Below are 16,921 nucleotides of genomic sequence, written 5' to 3' on the forward strand. Positions count from 1 at the left end.
GCACCGCAGGACGTAGCAGGATGTAGCAGGGCACCGCAGGACGTAGCAGGATGTAGCAGGGCACCGCAGAGCGTAGCAAGATGTAGCAGGGCACCGCAATGCGTAGCAGGATGTAGCAGGGCACCGCAGAGCATAGCAGGATGTAGCAGGGCACCGCAGAGCGTAGCAGGATGTAGCAGGGCATCGCAGGACTTAGCAGGGCATCGCAGGACGTGCAGCAGGACCACGGCGACAGCTGCAACCATGATTTTTGTGCCTCCGTAATCATAGGAAACATGCTGGGTGAAAAAAGAACATAAGGACTCCGGAGAATATCTCCCCAGAGCTGGGTTAGTAACAAGCATTTCTGGGACATGGATGCGCACAAACAAAAAGAGAGAGGAGCTCAGTGTGTTAAAGGAAGTCCCCCGGCAGTCTAAAACTATAACAACATGATTAAGAGAGACAGGGTAAAGAGAGAAGCCTGGTCGGGCTAGCTCTCTCCCCTGCCTCCCTCTACATTGATTATATTATTGATTATATGGTATATGAATCTGACGATTATGACAAGAAGCAGGTGAGCCGGGCTAGGCGGACGCTGCGACTCCTCACTCCAGGGAGCTAATGCAGATAAGCTAATACAGGAGAAATATGATCTCTTTCTTAGTTCTTGTCAGAACACACACTGCACCATTCTTAGTAAGTAACAAATGCATGGAATAGTTTTTCAGCATCGTTTTGAGACAGGATGTCCTTATTTTTGGCAATGTTACTAAGGTGAAAAAAGGCTGTTATACTGCTCTACTACACAATATACTATGTCTTATCCCATACTATATTATGTTAATGTTACATTGAAACACTGACATTATCTTCTATTAATTTACAAAAACCCTCAGTACCTTTACTTAATCATTAACCACACCACTCACTTGACCATCTCATTTGTTTCCAAATGCCAGTTATCTTTGTTGTTTTAGTTTACATGATGCTCATATGTTTACCTTTCTGAACATAAAACTTATGTAATTACCAGTTACAGACTGAAATCCTGGGGGAAGATTGTTTTAACTCATGCATTATTTATTATTGTATGCCACGTAGGTATGTAACTAGCTACAGCAGGTGGGGTGTAAATTACACACATCCACAGGGGGGATGTAAGGTGAGGGTGTTGGTTATTACTTTTCATTACCTAAGCCATAACGATGTTAGACGAGTCTTCTGCAGAATAGTAACTCCCTTAGCCATTCGTGGTGGTAATTAATGAATTTATTATTAAGCTGTATTTCTTGCTTTTTCCTAAATAACTAAATACATTTGCAATAAATATATCTAGCAGCACACAGCCAGCTTCATTCAGTCTGGACAATCAGGCCATTTTAATGACAATCATGTAATCAAGATTTTTAAGTGTCAAAAATTGTCTTCAGCATTCACACATTTTACATGAGAGAACTCTTTCTGTACATGACCACAGGAGGTGTTACAGTAACACACTGTCACCTTTAAATATTTAAACCTGCTCACTGGATATTAATGTTTAGTCCAAAATCAATAGTTGTTCCAGCAAAGGAGAGACACATCAATATGGCTTTTTTTTATGTTAATGGATTAAGTCTAGTTTAATAATCATTGTTGTTGCTCCCTCCACACTTGCTGTAACTGTAAAATCTCTCCAATGTGGATCTTCTGATGTCTTTTCAGATTCTCCCCCCGACTAAAGCTCTTTCCACACTGGTTGCAGTAGTACGGTTTCTCCCCTGTGTGGACCCTCTTGTGTTTCTTCAGGTCACCTGCCTGACTAAAACGTCTCCCACACTGTATGCATCCATATGGCTTCTCTCCCGTATGACAACGCTGGTGGATTCTTAAGTTCCCAATCCTGCTGAAAGTCTTTCCACATACAACGCACAAGTGTGATTCATCTCCCCTGAAGTGCTCAATCCGGATTTTTGTCCTGTCAAATGCAGCCCTGTTGGTTTTTGCAAAGCCATGCCTCCTAGGTATGGCGTGATTTGAGTCGGCAAAGATACGTCCGTACGGTTCAGCACTAGTTTGTGACCTTTCCTCAGTTCCTGAGTTCTGACGGGAAGAGTTGCAGCTTAAATCCACACATCCAGTATATTGTTCTTGAAGAGATGGTGGTTCTGATGCTGCGCAGTCGGTTAGTTGTAACTCTCTTTTGATAGTGCTGGAGGGAGAGGTGCACACATTTGTGGATGAGACAGAACTGATGTCCTTGTTTGCACCGTGTGTTGTGTGGACTGTCATTGCCTCATCAATAATATGTGTCCCCTCTTCTGGTTGTGCTTTGCAATGTTCTGTTGGATGTGCCAAGTTGCACCTAGCTTGTGATTCAGTGTTACTGGAGCACTCCTGTTGTTTCAATTCCTGCTTCAAGTCATCGTAAGGTTTGTGACTGCTTATCTGTTTTGGCTCTGCTAGATGGAGGTCTGAGTCCAGCCTCAAAGTAAGCCCAAAATCCAGCTCTTGATTCTGTGGGACTTCTTTTTCTACAGGTAGGAGACTAGTTGTGGACAGAACAGCTGGGAAACAAAGACCAAAAGAAAGATTGTTGTAATTTGACGAAGTCACTCATGAATGACACCCAGTATGGGATGATAACATTATCTACGATGATTCAAGAAAGCTACATGTGTTACCCACCACTGCTCTCTCTTGGTATTGTGTCCTGGAGCTCCTGCAGCCTCCTCCTCAGACTCTCGTTCTCTCTCTGTGTTCTGGCAGTTTTCTCCTGGTACTCGGACACTGTCTCCTTCACCACCTCCAGAACCTCCTGCACCGCTTCAGTTAGTAGCTTGGCAACACGAGCATTCAAACGGTCAAGTTTAGACATCCTGGAAAAAGCGTCAATTAGTTAGGATAAATAATGACAGTGGACAGCTCATGCAGAATCCTCTGCAAAGGGAGCCAAATGTAACAGTTATTGCATAATCATTCATAGGAAAAGTTTCACAAACACTACTGTGGGACAACAGTGCTTCCTCCTACTTGATATTTAAGTTTTGTTGTATGTTGCCCCCTTTTTGGCCTGAGCTTTTAAAACCTTTACATGGATAGTTTGATACTTTTGTGGTACTTTTCACTCACACCAGTGTAATCCTGAGTGGATCTGCAGTCATTCTGCCAGTTTATTTGCCATGGAGCTGTACATTAATTACAGTGAAATGTTTGCTAAGTAACATACTCTTTCCACTGTACGTTGTCACACAGCTGTACCTGCCTCTATGCACGTGTTTATACTAGTTATGTATTTGATATACATTTCAAACAAACATATTGCAAACACGTGGTTAATGACCCAGGTAAGCATGTTCAGAACGGCTGTACCTGCAAGCTAGTCGTGAAGTCAGCGGCTACTAACGTGGATAGCTAATATTAGCTAGCTAGCTAGCTAGCTCCAAACGTTATCGTCTTCCCTTTAAACTTCCAACATGTTCATGTGATTACTCTGTTGGCAAGACCTTTAAGTTGTTTTGACCTTGATCACCTTACCTGGTAAAAAAATAATTTAAGAAATGGAAACAATATTGCAAAGTACAATTCGGGACGGAACATAACAACCCGCAACCTTAAACTGTCTATGCTCGCTACATCGGGACGCAGAACCAGAATTACTTCCGGTGTGATGCCATTTTCAGAATAAAAGTCCATGTTGCATGCATTTTTTTAGTTTTGCACATTACTGTTTACTATTAATGATTCTTTATTCACCCGACAACGGACCTCGAGCAGTTTACTTATGTTTAGTCTAATGGTGTTTTATTGCTATTTGTTGATTTTGTTATATTCTGGGAACTGTTTTTAACTCCTTGCTACTGTAGCACTGTGAGATTTCATTTGAAATGTGAAGGGCAATATAAATAAAATGTATTATTCTTATTATTACTTCACCAAATTCTTCTGTTGCATCGATTCAAATTCAAATCACTATAGCCCTTTCCATAAAATGCCTCGGAACAAATTGGTTAAAACAAGGATTTCAAGTCACAACAGAAGAGAACAACTTAATAATAAGCAAACCAAAAAGGCCAACCTCCATACTTAATAGTATCCAGAACGGTTTTATTTGTTTTATTAAATTGTGTTTTTACCCATCAGCAATTAAAAAAGGGGGTGCCAGAGTAACAAACAAACATGTAACTATAACATGGTGTGCATGTTTATATCAAGTTGGACACTTCTGCAGCATCCACTTCCTAAAGTGGGTACATGACATAACCATCCACAAGCATATGGAGCTGCACAAATATGCAAGACATATAGAAATGTATTTTTGAAGTTCATCTTTGTATGTGCATTTCTATATGACTTTGTAAAACTGCATATCATGTATCTTGTATGTATATATGTATATACAGTGTATACACATATATGCACAACCTGAGCTTACAAGAGTACACAGAGTTTCTTGGTGGTGATTGAATGACTGAGAACGGTACGCACAGCCTCATCAAACACCTCATTCAGTCCATGCTGGTTGATTGAAGCACACTCAAGATATTTAACAGCCTTAATTTGCTTTGCCATTGCTGGTCCCTGCTGCCTGGTGACAGTGGTCTGGTTCTGCTCTCTCAGTTTCTCCAAGATCTCGTGATCATCATGCAGGTCACTTTTAGTTCCCACAAGAAGAATAGGCACATCAGGGCAATGGTGTTTCACCTCTGGATGCCATTTGCTCTTGACATTCACACAGGATGTTGGGCTAGCGATGGAGAAGCAAATGATGATGACATTGGCTTGATTGTAGCAGAGGGGGCGTATGTGGTCATATTCCTCTCTCCCAGCACTGTCCACAAGGTCCAGGCTGATAGTCTGGTTGTCTACTATAACCTGGGTAGTGTATATGTCGTAGAAAGCTGGTGTGTACTCCTTAGGAAAGATCTTGTTGATGTAGGTGAAGAGTAGGTAGGTTTTTCCTACTCCACTGTCTCCAACAACCACACACTTCACTCTCTGCATTATGACAACTTTGGAATCCAGAAATTCTGAAACACAAAACTTCATGGCTTAATTATACAACAAGGGTTTTAAATTAAGTGGATTTGCATTTTTGTTTAACACATCAATTTCTGCCTGCATGACAAAGAGTGTTAAAAAACATATCGTAGTGTGTAATAAAGATAATGTTGAACTTGGTTTGATGTGTGTGTTTTCAGGCTCATTTTTAAAATCATTTGTACCAATGATTGTAGCAGACACAACATCAATAAACAGAATAGTTGTAAAAATGTAACTTACCTGTCAAATCTTGCAGTGCCGTGAGTCTTATATCTTGTCTATGTAATCGTTTAAAATCAATCTAGTAGAAAGTGACATATCTGGTTAAGGCTTACATCCGGTTGTGAAAGAAAGGGACCTAGTTACTGGAAATGTTGTGGTTGGAAAACACCCAAGAAATGATGGGAAAGATATTTTGTCATACCCCATGAAAAGTGATGTAATGCGGTGCTGCAAAGCTATTCACCTATTCTGACACATCTAGGTGTGCACTGTTCAAATATTTGGCAGCAGTAATCTCAACTAAATCTCAAAAAGAGAAACATTATAAACACAACATGCAAGCTGACCACAGTTGCAATATTGCAACAACCTTTCTGTAAAGTAAATGAATCCAGTTCAGAAGCCTATTGCTCTACAACAGACAGGACAGAGACTTAGACCAGTGGTCTTCAATGTTTTTTTAAGCCAAGAACCTCTTAACTGAATGAGAGATGGAGCAGGGAACCCCTACTACCTATACTGTATAAAATTAAGTTGCATAATAAACTGGGTTTGCAATGATGTGTAGGGCGGCCTTAGGCCTTTATACATACCTTTTTTTGCATGGAATACTAAGCTGTTAAAATAGCCCAATAATTGTTGCCATGGTTTATAAACATTTAATCCTTATGATTACATGTATCTGGGGATTTCCTTTAGTGACCACCTAGGCCAGTAAGCAGTGGCGATTTATATTTGCTTATAATATGTTGGATTCATGTTAAGCCTTTTTAATTTCTTAAAAACCTTTCCAAAATTAACAATAATATGGAGGCCCCCCTGCATTGACTCTGGGGACCCCCTAGGGGTCCTGGACCCCATGTTGGAGATCCCTGACAGACACAACAAGATGGTATTGATTCAAAAAGAATAAACCCGCGCTATTAAAAAAAAAAAAAGATAAAAATAAAAACATTTGACAGGCTTTTCTTTTGCAGACCTCAAAGCCGCTCTAGGCTTGTGACTTCAACTTCTAGGGTTCCAGCGTAGAGGATTCATCTGGTTTCTTTGACAACCAGGTTATATCAAGCTGAAGAGGGATTTGACACCTTGTAATGCTTCCAGGACTTTGTCCAAAATGGACCTTTATAATTTGTAGGGAATGTATTTTTCATAAGCCTTGTTAAACAGTGAGTGATCAATTATTTATTATTTACACACATTCCATGCTGATTTGGATCCTCCAAAGGCAGGACTTACTAAGAAATGACACAACTGTCTGCCATCTCTCAGCAGACTACAATTCATTTAATCACTAATAACAAATAAGTCATGAGACAGAGGAACTTCAAAATCCCAGTATTGTTTTAATGCTATGACTCACACTGTGAAGTTTTTTCCAGCAGTAGACGATCTAAATCAACACAATGTCTGGTTTGGCTTCGTAACTTCAGATTGTTTAGGATCTTTGAAAAGGAATCTTGTTAGCAATACTTTACCACACATAAGTACCAAATGCATTTATTTGATTTGGAAATTGGACAATCAATAGCAGGCCTATAAGACAGAAACAGTAGGAATTACTGTTGTTGAATTAATGTGCTCTACAATAAGCATCCTGTTTTGGTTAAATATGGCACAATTACTCTTACATGTAACACGCCTGAAGCTACATCCCCTTTTTCAATAGGATTGCAATACACTCAGCTGACAAATATGTTCATAAAAGATGGCTTGACGTTAAACTTTGAGAATCCAACACTTTGCACTTTTTGTCATTTACTGTGTCCATCCCTGAATATCAAAAGCATATGTGTAGAGACGTTCTGGATCCAGCAGGCTCACAGATGGGTCTGCAGGTGTTTCTTCATGTTACTCGAGTGACTAAAACTTTTCCCACAGTGACTGCAGCCAAACGGCTTCTCTCCCGTGTGATAGCGCAGGTGCACCGTCAGGTAGCCCGACTGACTGAAGCGCTTCCCGCACACCGAGCAGCAGTAGGGCTTCTCCCCCGTGTGCACCCTGTTGTGTTTCTTGTAGTCCCCGGCGTGCCTAAAGGTGCGACCACAGAGCGAGCAGCAGTAGTGTTTTCTGCTGTTCCTCTGGAACCCTCTTGAGCCTGAAGAGCCCACTTTTGTGATTGTTTGAGTGGTGTGATGTTTCTCTGCAACACTGTTCGTACTGTTGTCTCTTTGGGATGGCGGCCCCTCTATGCCGTTTTGCTCCACACAGAAGACAAGTCCAGACTCAGAGTAGAGTCCAGAATTGGCTTGAGGAGGCTCTAGGTTTAGTCTGTGTGAGGATGTAGCGCTCGTGCCAGCATCACCATGACAATAACTTGTGTTGCACGTGGCGTCTTCAATCGACGTAGGCTCCACTTTCATTTGATGATCGTTGTCAGAGATTGTAACAACATGATTGGAAATAGGAGCTGACAGGCCATGATCACTCTCCGTTTTAAGAGCTCTTGGACTGTTGAAGTCATCACCACCTAAATGTGGTCCTGTCGTAGCTCTAGGGGAGACACAGGGGGTGACTAATAATGGGATGGATGCTTCACAGTCAAGGTCTTCAAATGAATATGATGGACAGATTAGTGCAATTTCTTTATCAGAGGGGACAAGATCAATGTCCTCTTCTACCTCCTGTTTCTGGTTCTGCTCCATCTGATGCTGGTCTGCATCCGCCTGCTGGGCTACAGGGGGGATTTGTGGCACACATCCTGCACAACAACAAAGGTGACAATGCACAAAAAATACAAATGCAATCAACATTTATTGATATAAATATAACACTTTTAATATTTCCATAAACAAGTATGGTCATACCATTGATTTCTAGTTTCTCCTGGAGCTCCTGCAGCCTCCTCTTGAGACTTTGGTTCTCTCTCTGTGTTCTGGCAGTTTTCTCCTGGTACTCGGACACTGTCTCCTTCACCACCTCCAGAACCTCCTGCACCGCTTTAGACAGCAGCTTTTCCACTCGGGCATTCAGACGTTCAATTTTGGACATATTTGTTGCCTGAAAGAAACGGAGAGCAGGTTGGTCAGTGTGTGTATATCATAGATCACCATCTCACTATTAGCCTAAATAGGCTAAAACAGGGCTCCAGTAGGCTATAGCCTGTAATGTACAAATTACCATTCCCTAACTGAAAGGAAATCATCATACCTTGAACCTAATGCAATCCCGTCAAATATTGTATAAATCCCAGGTTATCTAGTAATGATCCAGGTGAAAACGCTCATTGTTTACAACATTTACACTAGGCTCTTGCAGGTATCCGCAAATAGGTTGCAAAATCCTTTCCCAGGACATGAAAGAGTCCATAAGGCAAAACGCTATAGCTCATCAAGAAGATAAACAGGGGTCGATGTCCAAAAATGGTTTGAAAATAGTTATCCCGATATATGTGGCATTGTGTGCACGGAATTTACCGCCCCATCATCCCCTTCTAGGGTTTTTAAGGCGGCTAGCATCCAGCGTGACGTGCGTTACCGCCATCTACTGGTGAGCAAGCAGACGAGCACACAGACACACACTTGGATTTAGATTTTATTTTCTTCTGTAACTCAAGAGGTAAATTGAGTACACCAAGCTAATGATAACTTATTTAACATTACATCATGACTTGGCATTTCAGCAACAGATGGCATTTACACAAACATAAAAAGTGCTTTGAAGTCTGGTTTCATATTCAACCCTTTTACCCTTAATAATAGTAATAATTTCTTTTTCCATAGGTACACATTAAAATAAGCTGTAGTAAGACACAAATGGCAAAAACAGTTCATATAAACTACATACATTAATACACATGAGCTCCTCTTCACCCATTATTTTTATGTGAAAACATCTTTCCCCTGTATGTAAAATGTCTTGTACTCATGGCAGTCCCTCCAGAGTCGTATCCTCAAACAGACTGAGCAGGTTCTTTGGTTCAAAGTTGGGTTGGGGCACAGCCCCCACTGTATGGAGACTGTTGCGATTGCGTTGCTGCGAGGACTTGGTGGATGAAGAGTGTCGGCTCTGTGTGGAGTTTTCATTCGTGCTGTCTGCACAAAGCTCTGCATGTATGGGACTCACACTGGGTGTCAGTGAGTGGCAGAAACCATTTGAGTGGATGCTGGAAGGGGTCTGCCCTGAGTTACAGGAGGACCAATCCCCCAGATTTGAGTGAGTGGGAGTGCGGGCAGGACTTCGTTGATTGTGGGTTGGTGAACCAGGGAGGGGAGTAGATGTGCTTTCCACAGACAATCTGGATTTGATCCTGTGGAGTGGGGGAAAGGTGAAAAATGACAATAGCTCTTTCTCAATACTATACAAAAACCATGTTATGAATTAGTTACATGTTTGATACAACTTTTTGACCTGTGTAAGAAGGTGGGGGAAAGCTCTGGGTCTGTAGGATCCAACAGAAACACCGTATCATCCTCTGGGCTCCCAGATTCAGCATGCATGGCACTAAGAGGCAGGGTTAAATCCTTGTCCCAGCTACCCTTTGGAGGAGTACAGGGCACTGGCTTTGTCCAGTGAGGAAGAAAGGACATGTGAAGGGAGGAGAGGAGCCTAAACCCAAAGCACAACACCAACTACAAGAAAAAAAACAGAACAATATAAAAATGAAACTTCAATGTTGATTAAAAAAAAAGAGGAAATTTTCATGTTTCAAATTGGGGATTACATGTATATTTAATTATTTAAAGAAAACTCCAAACGTTTATTAGACACATTACGTGACAGAAAGAGACCAGTGTCAGCAGAGTCTCGACGACCACAAGATGGATGCGCCTCTTCCACCTGTGTTTCCTAACAGAGGGGAGAGCAAGAAGCTCAGAGACTGTTGGCCTCTCAGATGGTTCTGGGGCCAGCATCACCCGCAGTACTGTCTGTAGCTCAGTTGACAGGCCTGCAAATACAGAAGGAAATAGTAGAAACATAAGTCATTTGAATAAAAATCAATGGGACAATATATGAGGATTAAGTGGATCTTACCACTGGTGAACTCTGAGGGGAGGCAGCCTTGTCTGAGTTGTTGCCAGCCCTCTCCACCATTTGGTACTTCCATATTACAAGCAAGCTCCAGAATAGACACACCCAAACTAAATAAAAAATGATTTGACAATATTTAGGAACAAAAATGTAAATCATATCAATGGGTTACATTCTACATTTTGTTTTCTCATTTGTGGTATTTGTACCTGAAAACATCTGCAGCAGGACCGTACTCCCCACGGAGCAGCTCAGGGGCCATGTATCTTGGATCTCCTTCCTGGATGTCGTCTTTCACTTTCCCCTCTACAGACTCTGTACTCTTCTGTTCGAGCTCAAAAAGCAGCCCAAAGTCCCCCAGCTTGAGGCGGCCAGAGTCAGTAATAAGGACATTGGCAGGCTTCAGGTCAAGATGCACAAAACCATGAGAGTGCAAGTGTTGTAATGCTGAAAGGAGGTCGCACAGGTAGGCCCATGCTGCAGGCTCATCTGGATTGAAATGTTTCAAACAAAAGCCGGGTCAGTATGTCTGGGGATTTGAGAATTTGCCGGACCAAGCAGTACATGCATTATGATTGTGTAGAAAAAAATGATTAGCTAAAACAATATCTGAATACATTGTATTGTCTCTTTTTAACAGACCTGGGCCAGGAGATTGGTTCTCAGCATGGAGCAGCAAGCTGGTGCTGCACAGCTCTGTCTGAATGTAAAGTCGGCCACACTCCTCCCAGGCTGCCACAAAATTCAGGATATGAGGGTGAGGACAGAGGCGCTCATGGTTCCTGGCTTCCCTCACGCTACGGTTCCTCTCACTGTTGCCCCTAAAGCGATGAGCAGAGCGCTTGACTGCATACTGCCGGCCGTCCACATTGCTTTGCACCTAGAAAAGAATTGAGAAAATCCAGAGGTCTTCAGGATCTCCAAATGATATACTCCGCGGGAAAGTAAGGCTTACAGAGATACAGTATCTAAAATTTGTATTGTGAGCTTTCCCAATACAAAATCACAGCACAGAAAGATTTTATGTAAATGCGGTTCTGAACTTTATTACAAACTGTTAATTTGCCACTCTAGACCACCCCTTATGTAGTTATTATTGTAAGGGTCTTAAAAACTTGAGTATCTTATGTCAATATGTCAATATTTTTTCACAATATAGTCCTTAAAATGCAGAATTTGTAACACACACACACACACACACACACACACACACACACACACACACACACACACACACACACACACACACACACACACACACACACACACACACACACACACACACACACACACACACACACACACACACCTCTTACCTTGTAGACCTCTCCAAACGACCCTCTTCCCAGCAGGCCCAAATTAGTGTAGCACTGACTGAAATAGGACTGCTGTTTGCTGGGATCATATACAGATTTCGGGGCAGGAGACTTACTAAGGGAACACGACAGGGGTGTCCAGGGGGATGGATGCTGAGGGAACATCCTGCTCAGAGGGGGACATCCCTTGGACGGTGGCAGCGGGGGCAGAGAATGTGAGAGCTGGGTAGGCGAACAGTAGGATGAGTTGGATGTACACAATGAAGAAAAAGGGAGACGGCGCTTTTTGAGGGAAAAGGACTGCTCTGCATTGGAGAAGTGGGTGGGAAGAGGGAGAGGCATCCTGGACACTGTGGTTTCCACAGCCACTGACATTGTGGTAGGCCTTTTTCAGTTAGTGAGCTGCAATATTAAAAAGAAAGCCTTTAAACAGTAGCAGTCTGGCTGACAGTTAAAATAGATGTACCAATGCCATTTTTGCACCGCTCATGCCAATTCAATGTACTTATGTCTGCTGATGGACAAAACATTGCTGGTCTGAAAAGATCCGTCATACACATTTACCACTAAACCAAAGTAGACATAATATTTAACGCCACCCTAAAACGAATTAATCTAAACTCTGACACGTGCAATAAAATGTGATCAGTCAAAAGAAAATAAAAATTTGTGCAGGCACTTAAAATATATGTGCCTCTTACTTACGTAAATAAAATAACCCAGAAATTGGTGGAGATTATCTTTTTCTGTCCGGCTGGGTCACACTCATGTTGTCTAGATAGGAGAGATCTGACATCCTGAACATCCTGCTCAACAGGTTCTCGGCCAGTTGTCAGATGTCAGTATCGATCGTCTTGGTCCTTTGATGGACTACTAGCTCATTTGTAAAACAGGTCCAAGAACTGACCTGTTGAATGTAACGTAACTCTAACGTTAGCTAGGTTAACCGAGTACACGTATACAAGTTTAATGACGTCAGTCGTCAACTATAATATTTACGAATAGTTACTTTGCTAAAATATGTATGGTTAACACCATTATTCATTCTTTATTATTTGCCAGCACTGACATTACAGTGTCGCCTCCACAAAATACATTTTGGCTAACGTTAACTGAGGGCGGACCGAGTCAACAACAAAATAACATAACCTAGCTAGCTAACTTACGTTACAGTCATATGACGTGCTGTAACTGACAGTTCATCGATATATAAAGTAGAATTAAGTAACGTTATCACACAGACCATAATCCAGTTTTAACGACGGGCAGTCTTCTAAACAGTGGTGCTCCTATAGTCGCTGTGGTGCGAAAACAAACTGCGCGTTAAACTCTTCAGGACGTACCTCGCGCCAAATTCTAATGATTACTGATACACGCAACGACGTCAATACGAGCTTAATGCGCAGGCGTGACAGCATAGACGTTGCGATGTCAACAGAGCAAAAGAGACACACTTTCTAACATGATTAATCACTAATAGAAGTTTCTAAACAAAAAAACTACACAACTGGACATGTTCCATAAACAATTTAATCCGAAATTGGAGAATAACATCGGCAACCAAGAGTGCACGTGAAAGAGAAATGCTGCGAGTCATCTTCTTTTTTAGTTGTTTTGGCGAGCTACAAAGCGAAGTGGAAGGTTCATACCGCCACCTACTGTACCGGAGCGTGTAACATCATGACTTTTCCATAGACCGTATATTCTGTATATTGTCTATGGGTTTTACCAATGTAAAGCACGGGAGTCTAAGGTACCCTCATGCATGGATACTGGATCCTTTAAGTTGAACGTACCCCTTCATCGAGGCTCAATGATCCAAATGTATAATAACACTATTCATAATATGTATTTATTATCAAAGCACTTAAGTAATAATGAATATAAACAAATAATTAATTATTATATAAAATTGGACATTGTTAACTTTTTCATACACTTAAACTTTCAATATCAAGGCTGGTTTGGTCATCAATTGTGCTACTAACGTTACGCTAGGCCACTACTTGGAGTGAAGCTGAACGTTTAATCCTTTAGCTAGCTATTTCAACCATTTATCCATTACATATAATACAAGTGCAAAGATCCTCTTGATGCAGTAACGTCTGTGGTTAAATGGTGTTAAAAGCCATATTTTTAAGTATTAATGGTTGAATCCATAATGAAAGTGTTGACGCCTGCGCACTATGCCCGTATTGACATCGGCACGCGCGTATCTGGTGCGATTGTGTCTGCCAGTGCTGCGTAGCTGCCTTTCGTGAATACAAAATGCTTATCTGGATTGCGCAATATCCGCGAGCGGTGCAGTCTGGGGTTCTGCTGCACAACAGAGGGCTGGCGCAACTGGCTAGCTAGCTGACCACTTGAAATGGTAATTGTATTATTATTATTATCGGTCATTTTGTGAGATTGGTGTCTTTACACAACTACTGCCTTAATGTTCAGTGCTTTGTACAGAAGTAGTAGCACTAAAGTAACAAACGATGCCGATGGTTCTAAAATGTTTATTTCCGCTTGTGCTTGCTAGCCTGCTAACGCTAAGTTAGCTGTATTAGCTTCGCCTTCTCATCTAACGTTAGCCGTACTGAGAGGTAACTTATCTTAGCCATCCTTGGAAGTGAAATAACGTCAACCAACCAACCCAGTTAAGTTAGTCAGATCAGCAAGGTTAGTTTTGCTTTTGCTCAGAGCTAAATACACTGCTCGCTGATTGTTGGTAACTTGTGAATTTATTAGCAGTAACGTAAATTGATATGTATCCGGGGAGAAAAAAACTTGCTTGACACATTGGCATAATTTTAACACTACACCAACAATACATCTACATACAAGCAAATTAAGGTGTTCTAAACTGTTGCCAGACACTTAGTAACAACTTAAAGTTACCTACTGAGATGTTTTGTCAAGTAAAGTGTGGTTGCCATTTTTAGAACCAAATTCAATCTCTAAAAACCACGAATCAAGTTGCCTTTCTTTCACAGTTTGTTTTATTAATATTTTAATTGTATGCCCGATTTGCTTCAGGACGTGTTCTTAATGATACGGCGTCACAAGACCACAATCTTCACAGATGCCAAGGAGTCTACCACTGTGTATGAGCTGAAGCGTATTGTTGAAGGGATCCTTAAGAGAGCACCTGAAGACCAGAGGCTGTACAAAGTGAGTTTAGGGGCCAAGTACACATAACTGACAGCATCACAATGGAGGCATGTAACTTCCCTTTAGTCCCATGGGTGACTAAAATATTCTTTGGAAATGTCTCACACACTGTCTCGATATTCATTGATGCAAATTAATACATTTTAGGCCATTAGGGGTTCCTATGACTTTTTCAACGTTTGTTGCACAGGATGACCAGTCGCTAGAGGACAGCAAAACTCTTGGTGACTGTGGATTTACCAACCAGACTGCCAGACCTCAAGCCCCAGCTACAATTGGTCTGGCCTTCCGCATTAATGGTATGTGTAGTTTATGTTATTAAGTGTCAGGGTCAAGGATTAAGGATCAGGGACATTTTGTTTTTTCCTCCCATTAGGGTGATTTTCACAAACATTTGTCTTTCTGCTTCTTACCAACTCAACTCTTGTTTGGTTTAGTTGAATCTTAGTAATTAATTACGTGATTGATGATAATCATTTGTACTTTTATGCAAGTTAATCTGCTTCAATGTAATTTACGCCCCCAATATCTGTAATTTGGCACTGTGTCAGTACGTACGTAAATAACAGTGGTCATCAGCTACTGTAACTCATTCATGCTGGTACACTGTTAAATATCAATCTGTAATGTTGATTGCCATATAGGGCTGTTCAGTTTGTTTTAGTGTAGTACTTTAGTGATAGAATAGAAACTAAGATAATGGTGGTTAGCTACAATATAGATTGCAGCAAAACCAGGGGATAACTAGGTTTTGTGTATATAATTAGTTTGTGTTTATTATACATAAATTGCCATTGTTACTGAAAATGCATACAGCCAACATACGTCACAAGGAATAGGAATATAACTCCTTTTTTAATTTGATTCAAGCTTGAGAAATATCACTAGCAATTAGATTTGAAATTGATTTTAAACTGTCTATGAAGTTAGTATTAAAAATGATTCTCAAGAATGATCCCCAAGGTGGATTTCTTTGCGGTCTAGACTTGATAAAATCAACATTTTTATTTCAGGATATCAGAGAGGCCACGGGGCTTTTAGCTTTGACACCAAATCTTCCGCCAACGTCTTGACGGTCAACTCTCCGTCTAAAACCGCCACGTGAGAAATTTGGGCTGCTCAACGATAAAAAAATCATAATCACAATTATTTTGGTCAAAATTAAAATAACAATTACTCATTGAACAAATATGGCATTTATTGAATTTAAACAACAGTGAAAGTACCTTGATCTGTGGAATTTCCCTTTTTACATTTTTCCGTGTGAACTTTTTGAATTCCTCTTCAGAACACAAAACAAAATAAGTTTCCTTGCAAAATGTAGCCTCTATAATCGTTTTATCCTCGATTAGATTTTTTTGTGATTGTTAGGAGGACAATTCAATGAATTGCACAGCTTTATGAGAAGTAAAATCTGACTCCTGCTACTCTGTGCTGCGACTCTGCTGCTGCTGCTTTACGGAGCAGGCGCTCTTAGTTTGATTCCAGCTGATACAAGAAAAATTCAAAGAATCACTCTTTTTCTATAAAAATATAGTCGGGTCGGTGGGGAAGTTATGTAATGGGTCTATACTTAAACACCGTGCAACACCGACTACTGTCGCAAGCCTGCTAACCAAAACAATCCTTCCTGAGCCTCCAGTCTGAACATGCTCACAAGATCCTCACAGGCTCCAGAGAACACATAACTTAGGACACATGACCTATTAATAAATGACTCAAAGCAGTGAAATAAATGACCTAACTCAAGACTAGGGTTCCTTTTGCTCCTGTTTAAGAGTGCTTTAACAGAATAGTTCTTCCTTTTTGGAGTTTTGAAATATCCACCCAGAAAGACGTGACACAGTCCATGTTCCCCGCAGCAACTTTGTGATATGACTGATGCAGCCACATGCAACTCTGCTGTCATGATGGAGCTAATGTTTGCTTGTCTCCTCGGCCCTTCAGATGACATGTTCGAACAGCTGCACGTCGAGGCCTTCTCCAGCCCCCCAGAACTCCCTGATGTGATGAAGCCTCAGGACTCCGGTAGCACTGCCAATGAACAGGCAGTGCAGTGATAACATGGAGAGGAAACGAGCAATGGAGGAAAGGATGGAAGTGTGTTTGTGTGTGTGGATTAACTACAGTGGACAAGTAGCGGGTTGGAGAATATGTAATATAATTTGTTGGATGGGGACATTCTAGGTAACCAAGCCTATCCATGTTCCCTTCATGCTATCATCCCAGCTATCACCCCCCCCCCCCCC

The 16,921-nt window shown here is 41.3% G+C and overlaps 4 protein-coding genes across 9 annotated transcripts; 1 reads left to right on the forward strand and 3 right to left on the reverse strand.

Annotated features, from left to right (window-relative positions):
• Positions 1–1,333: 1,333 nt before the first annotated feature.
• Positions 1,334–5,363, reverse strand: LOC117937332 (rho-related GTP-binding protein RhoG-like). Of its 5 annotated transcripts, XM_034861223.1 has the most exons (4): positions 5,245–5,363; positions 4,397–4,991; positions 2,646–2,840; positions 2,254–2,528 (listed from the first exon to the last, which is right to left on the reverse strand). In XM_034861223.1, exons 2-4 carry the CDS (start codon positions 4,963–4,965, stop codon positions 2,510–2,512), a joined length of 783 nt encoding a protein of 260 aa, XP_034717114.1. In that variant the 5' UTR covers positions 4,966–4,991; positions 5,245–5,363; the 3' UTR covers positions 2,254–2,509. The 5 variants fall into 5 exon arrangements, 3 of the variants coding, with proteins under 3 accessions (XP_034717115.1, XP_034717114.1, XP_034717113.1); XM_034861224.1 differs by lacking the exon at positions 5,245–5,363 and having other exon boundaries at positions 1,334–2,528; positions 2,650–2,840; positions 4,397–5,154; XM_034861222.1 differs by lacking the exon at positions 5,245–5,363 and having other exon boundaries at positions 4,397–5,173.
• Positions 5,364–6,631: 1,268 nt separating this feature from the next.
• Positions 6,632–8,686, reverse strand: LOC117937318 (zinc finger protein 33B-like). Its single transcript, XM_034861198.1, has 3 exons — positions 8,377–8,686; positions 8,034–8,226; positions 6,632–7,927 (listed from the first exon to the last, which is right to left on the reverse strand). The coding sequence occupies exons 2-3, from the start codon at positions 8,215–8,217 to the stop codon at positions 7,047–7,049; spliced, it is 1,065 nt and encodes a 354-aa protein (XP_034717089.1). The 5' UTR covers positions 8,218–8,226; positions 8,377–8,686; the 3' UTR covers positions 6,632–7,046.
• Positions 8,687–8,750: 64 nt separating this feature from the next.
• On the reverse strand, positions 8,751–12,879 carry pkmyt1 (protein kinase, membrane associated tyrosine/threonine 1). 2 transcript variants are annotated; one of them, XM_034861146.1, is made up of 8 exons: positions 12,757–12,879; positions 11,514–11,915; positions 10,840–11,077; positions 10,407–10,686; positions 10,201–10,307; positions 9,942–10,114; positions 9,577–9,797; positions 8,751–9,475 (listed from the first exon to the last, which is right to left on the reverse strand). In XM_034861146.1, the coding sequence occupies exons 2-8, from the start codon at positions 11,886–11,888 to the stop codon at positions 9,091–9,093; spliced, it is 1,779 nt and encodes a 592-aa protein (XP_034717037.1). In that variant the 5' UTR covers positions 11,889–11,915; positions 12,757–12,879; the 3' UTR covers positions 8,751–9,090. The 2 variants fall into 2 exon arrangements, with proteins under 2 accessions (XP_034717037.1, XP_034717036.1); XM_034861145.1 differs by having other exon boundaries at positions 12,680–12,873.
• Positions 12,880–13,708: 829 nt separating this feature from the next.
• On the forward strand, positions 13,709–16,915 carry LOC117937342 (elongin-B-like). The gene is made up of 4 exons (XM_034861240.1): positions 13,709–13,884; positions 14,538–14,672; positions 14,863–14,971; positions 16,620–16,915. The coding sequence occupies exons 1-4, from the start codon at positions 13,882–13,884 to the stop codon at positions 16,730–16,732; spliced, it is 360 nt and encodes a 119-aa protein (XP_034717131.1). The 5' UTR covers positions 13,709–13,881; the 3' UTR covers positions 16,733–16,915.
• The last annotated feature ends 6 nt before the right edge of the window (positions 16,916–16,921 follow it).

Source organism: Etheostoma cragini, chromosome 21 (genome assembly GCF_013103735.1).
Source record: "Etheostoma cragini isolate CJK2018 chromosome 21, CSU_Ecrag_1.0, whole genome shotgun sequence".
In the NCBI taxonomy this organism is placed as follows: Eukaryota; Metazoa; Chordata; class Actinopteri; order Perciformes; family Percidae; genus Etheostoma; species Etheostoma cragini.

Bases quoted from the DNA above. Each gene is read 5' to 3' on its own strand.
- LOC117937332 (XM_034861224.1), bottom strand. From the start codon at position 5,010: ATGAAGTTTTGTGTTTCAGAATTTCTGGATTCCAAAGTTGTCATAATG. The intron at 2,841-4,396 runs GTAAGCTCAGGT...CGCTTTTTCCAG, and splicing joins AAGAAACTCTGTGTACTCTT to GATGTCTAAACTTGACCGTT. The intron at 2,529-2,649 runs GTGGGTAACACA...TTTGTTTCCCAG, and splicing joins AATACCAAGAGAGAGCAGTG to CTGTTCTGTCCACAACTAGT.
- LOC117937318 (XM_034861198.1), bottom strand. From the start codon at position 8,217: ATGTCCAAAATTGAACGTCTGAATGCCCGAGTGGAAAAGCTGCTGTCT. The intron at 7,928-8,033 runs GTATGACCATAC...GTTGTTGTGCAG, and splicing joins GGAGAAACTAGAAATCAATG to GATGTGTGCCACAAATCCCC.
- pkmyt1 (XM_034861146.1), bottom strand. From the start codon at position 11,888: ATGTCAGTGGCTGTGGAAACCACAGTGTCCAGGATGCCTCTCCCTCTT. The intron at 10,687-10,839 runs GTCTGTTAAAAA...ATTTCAATCCAG, and splicing joins GAACCAATCTCCTGGCCCAG to ATGAGCCTGCAGCATGGGCC. The intron at 9,476-9,576 runs GTCAAAAAGTTG...CCCACTCCACAG, and splicing joins TCCCCCACCTTCTTACACAG to GATCAAATCCAGATTGTCTG.
- LOC117937342 (XM_034861240.1), top strand. The intron at 14,673-14,862 runs GTGAGTTTAGGG...TTTGTTGCACAG, and splicing joins AAGACCAGAGGCTGTACAAA to GATGACCAGTCGCTAGAGGA. The intron at 14,972-16,619 runs GTATGTGTAGTT...TCGGCCCTTCAG, and splicing joins TCTGGCCTTCCGCATTAATG to ATGACATGTTCGAACAGCTG.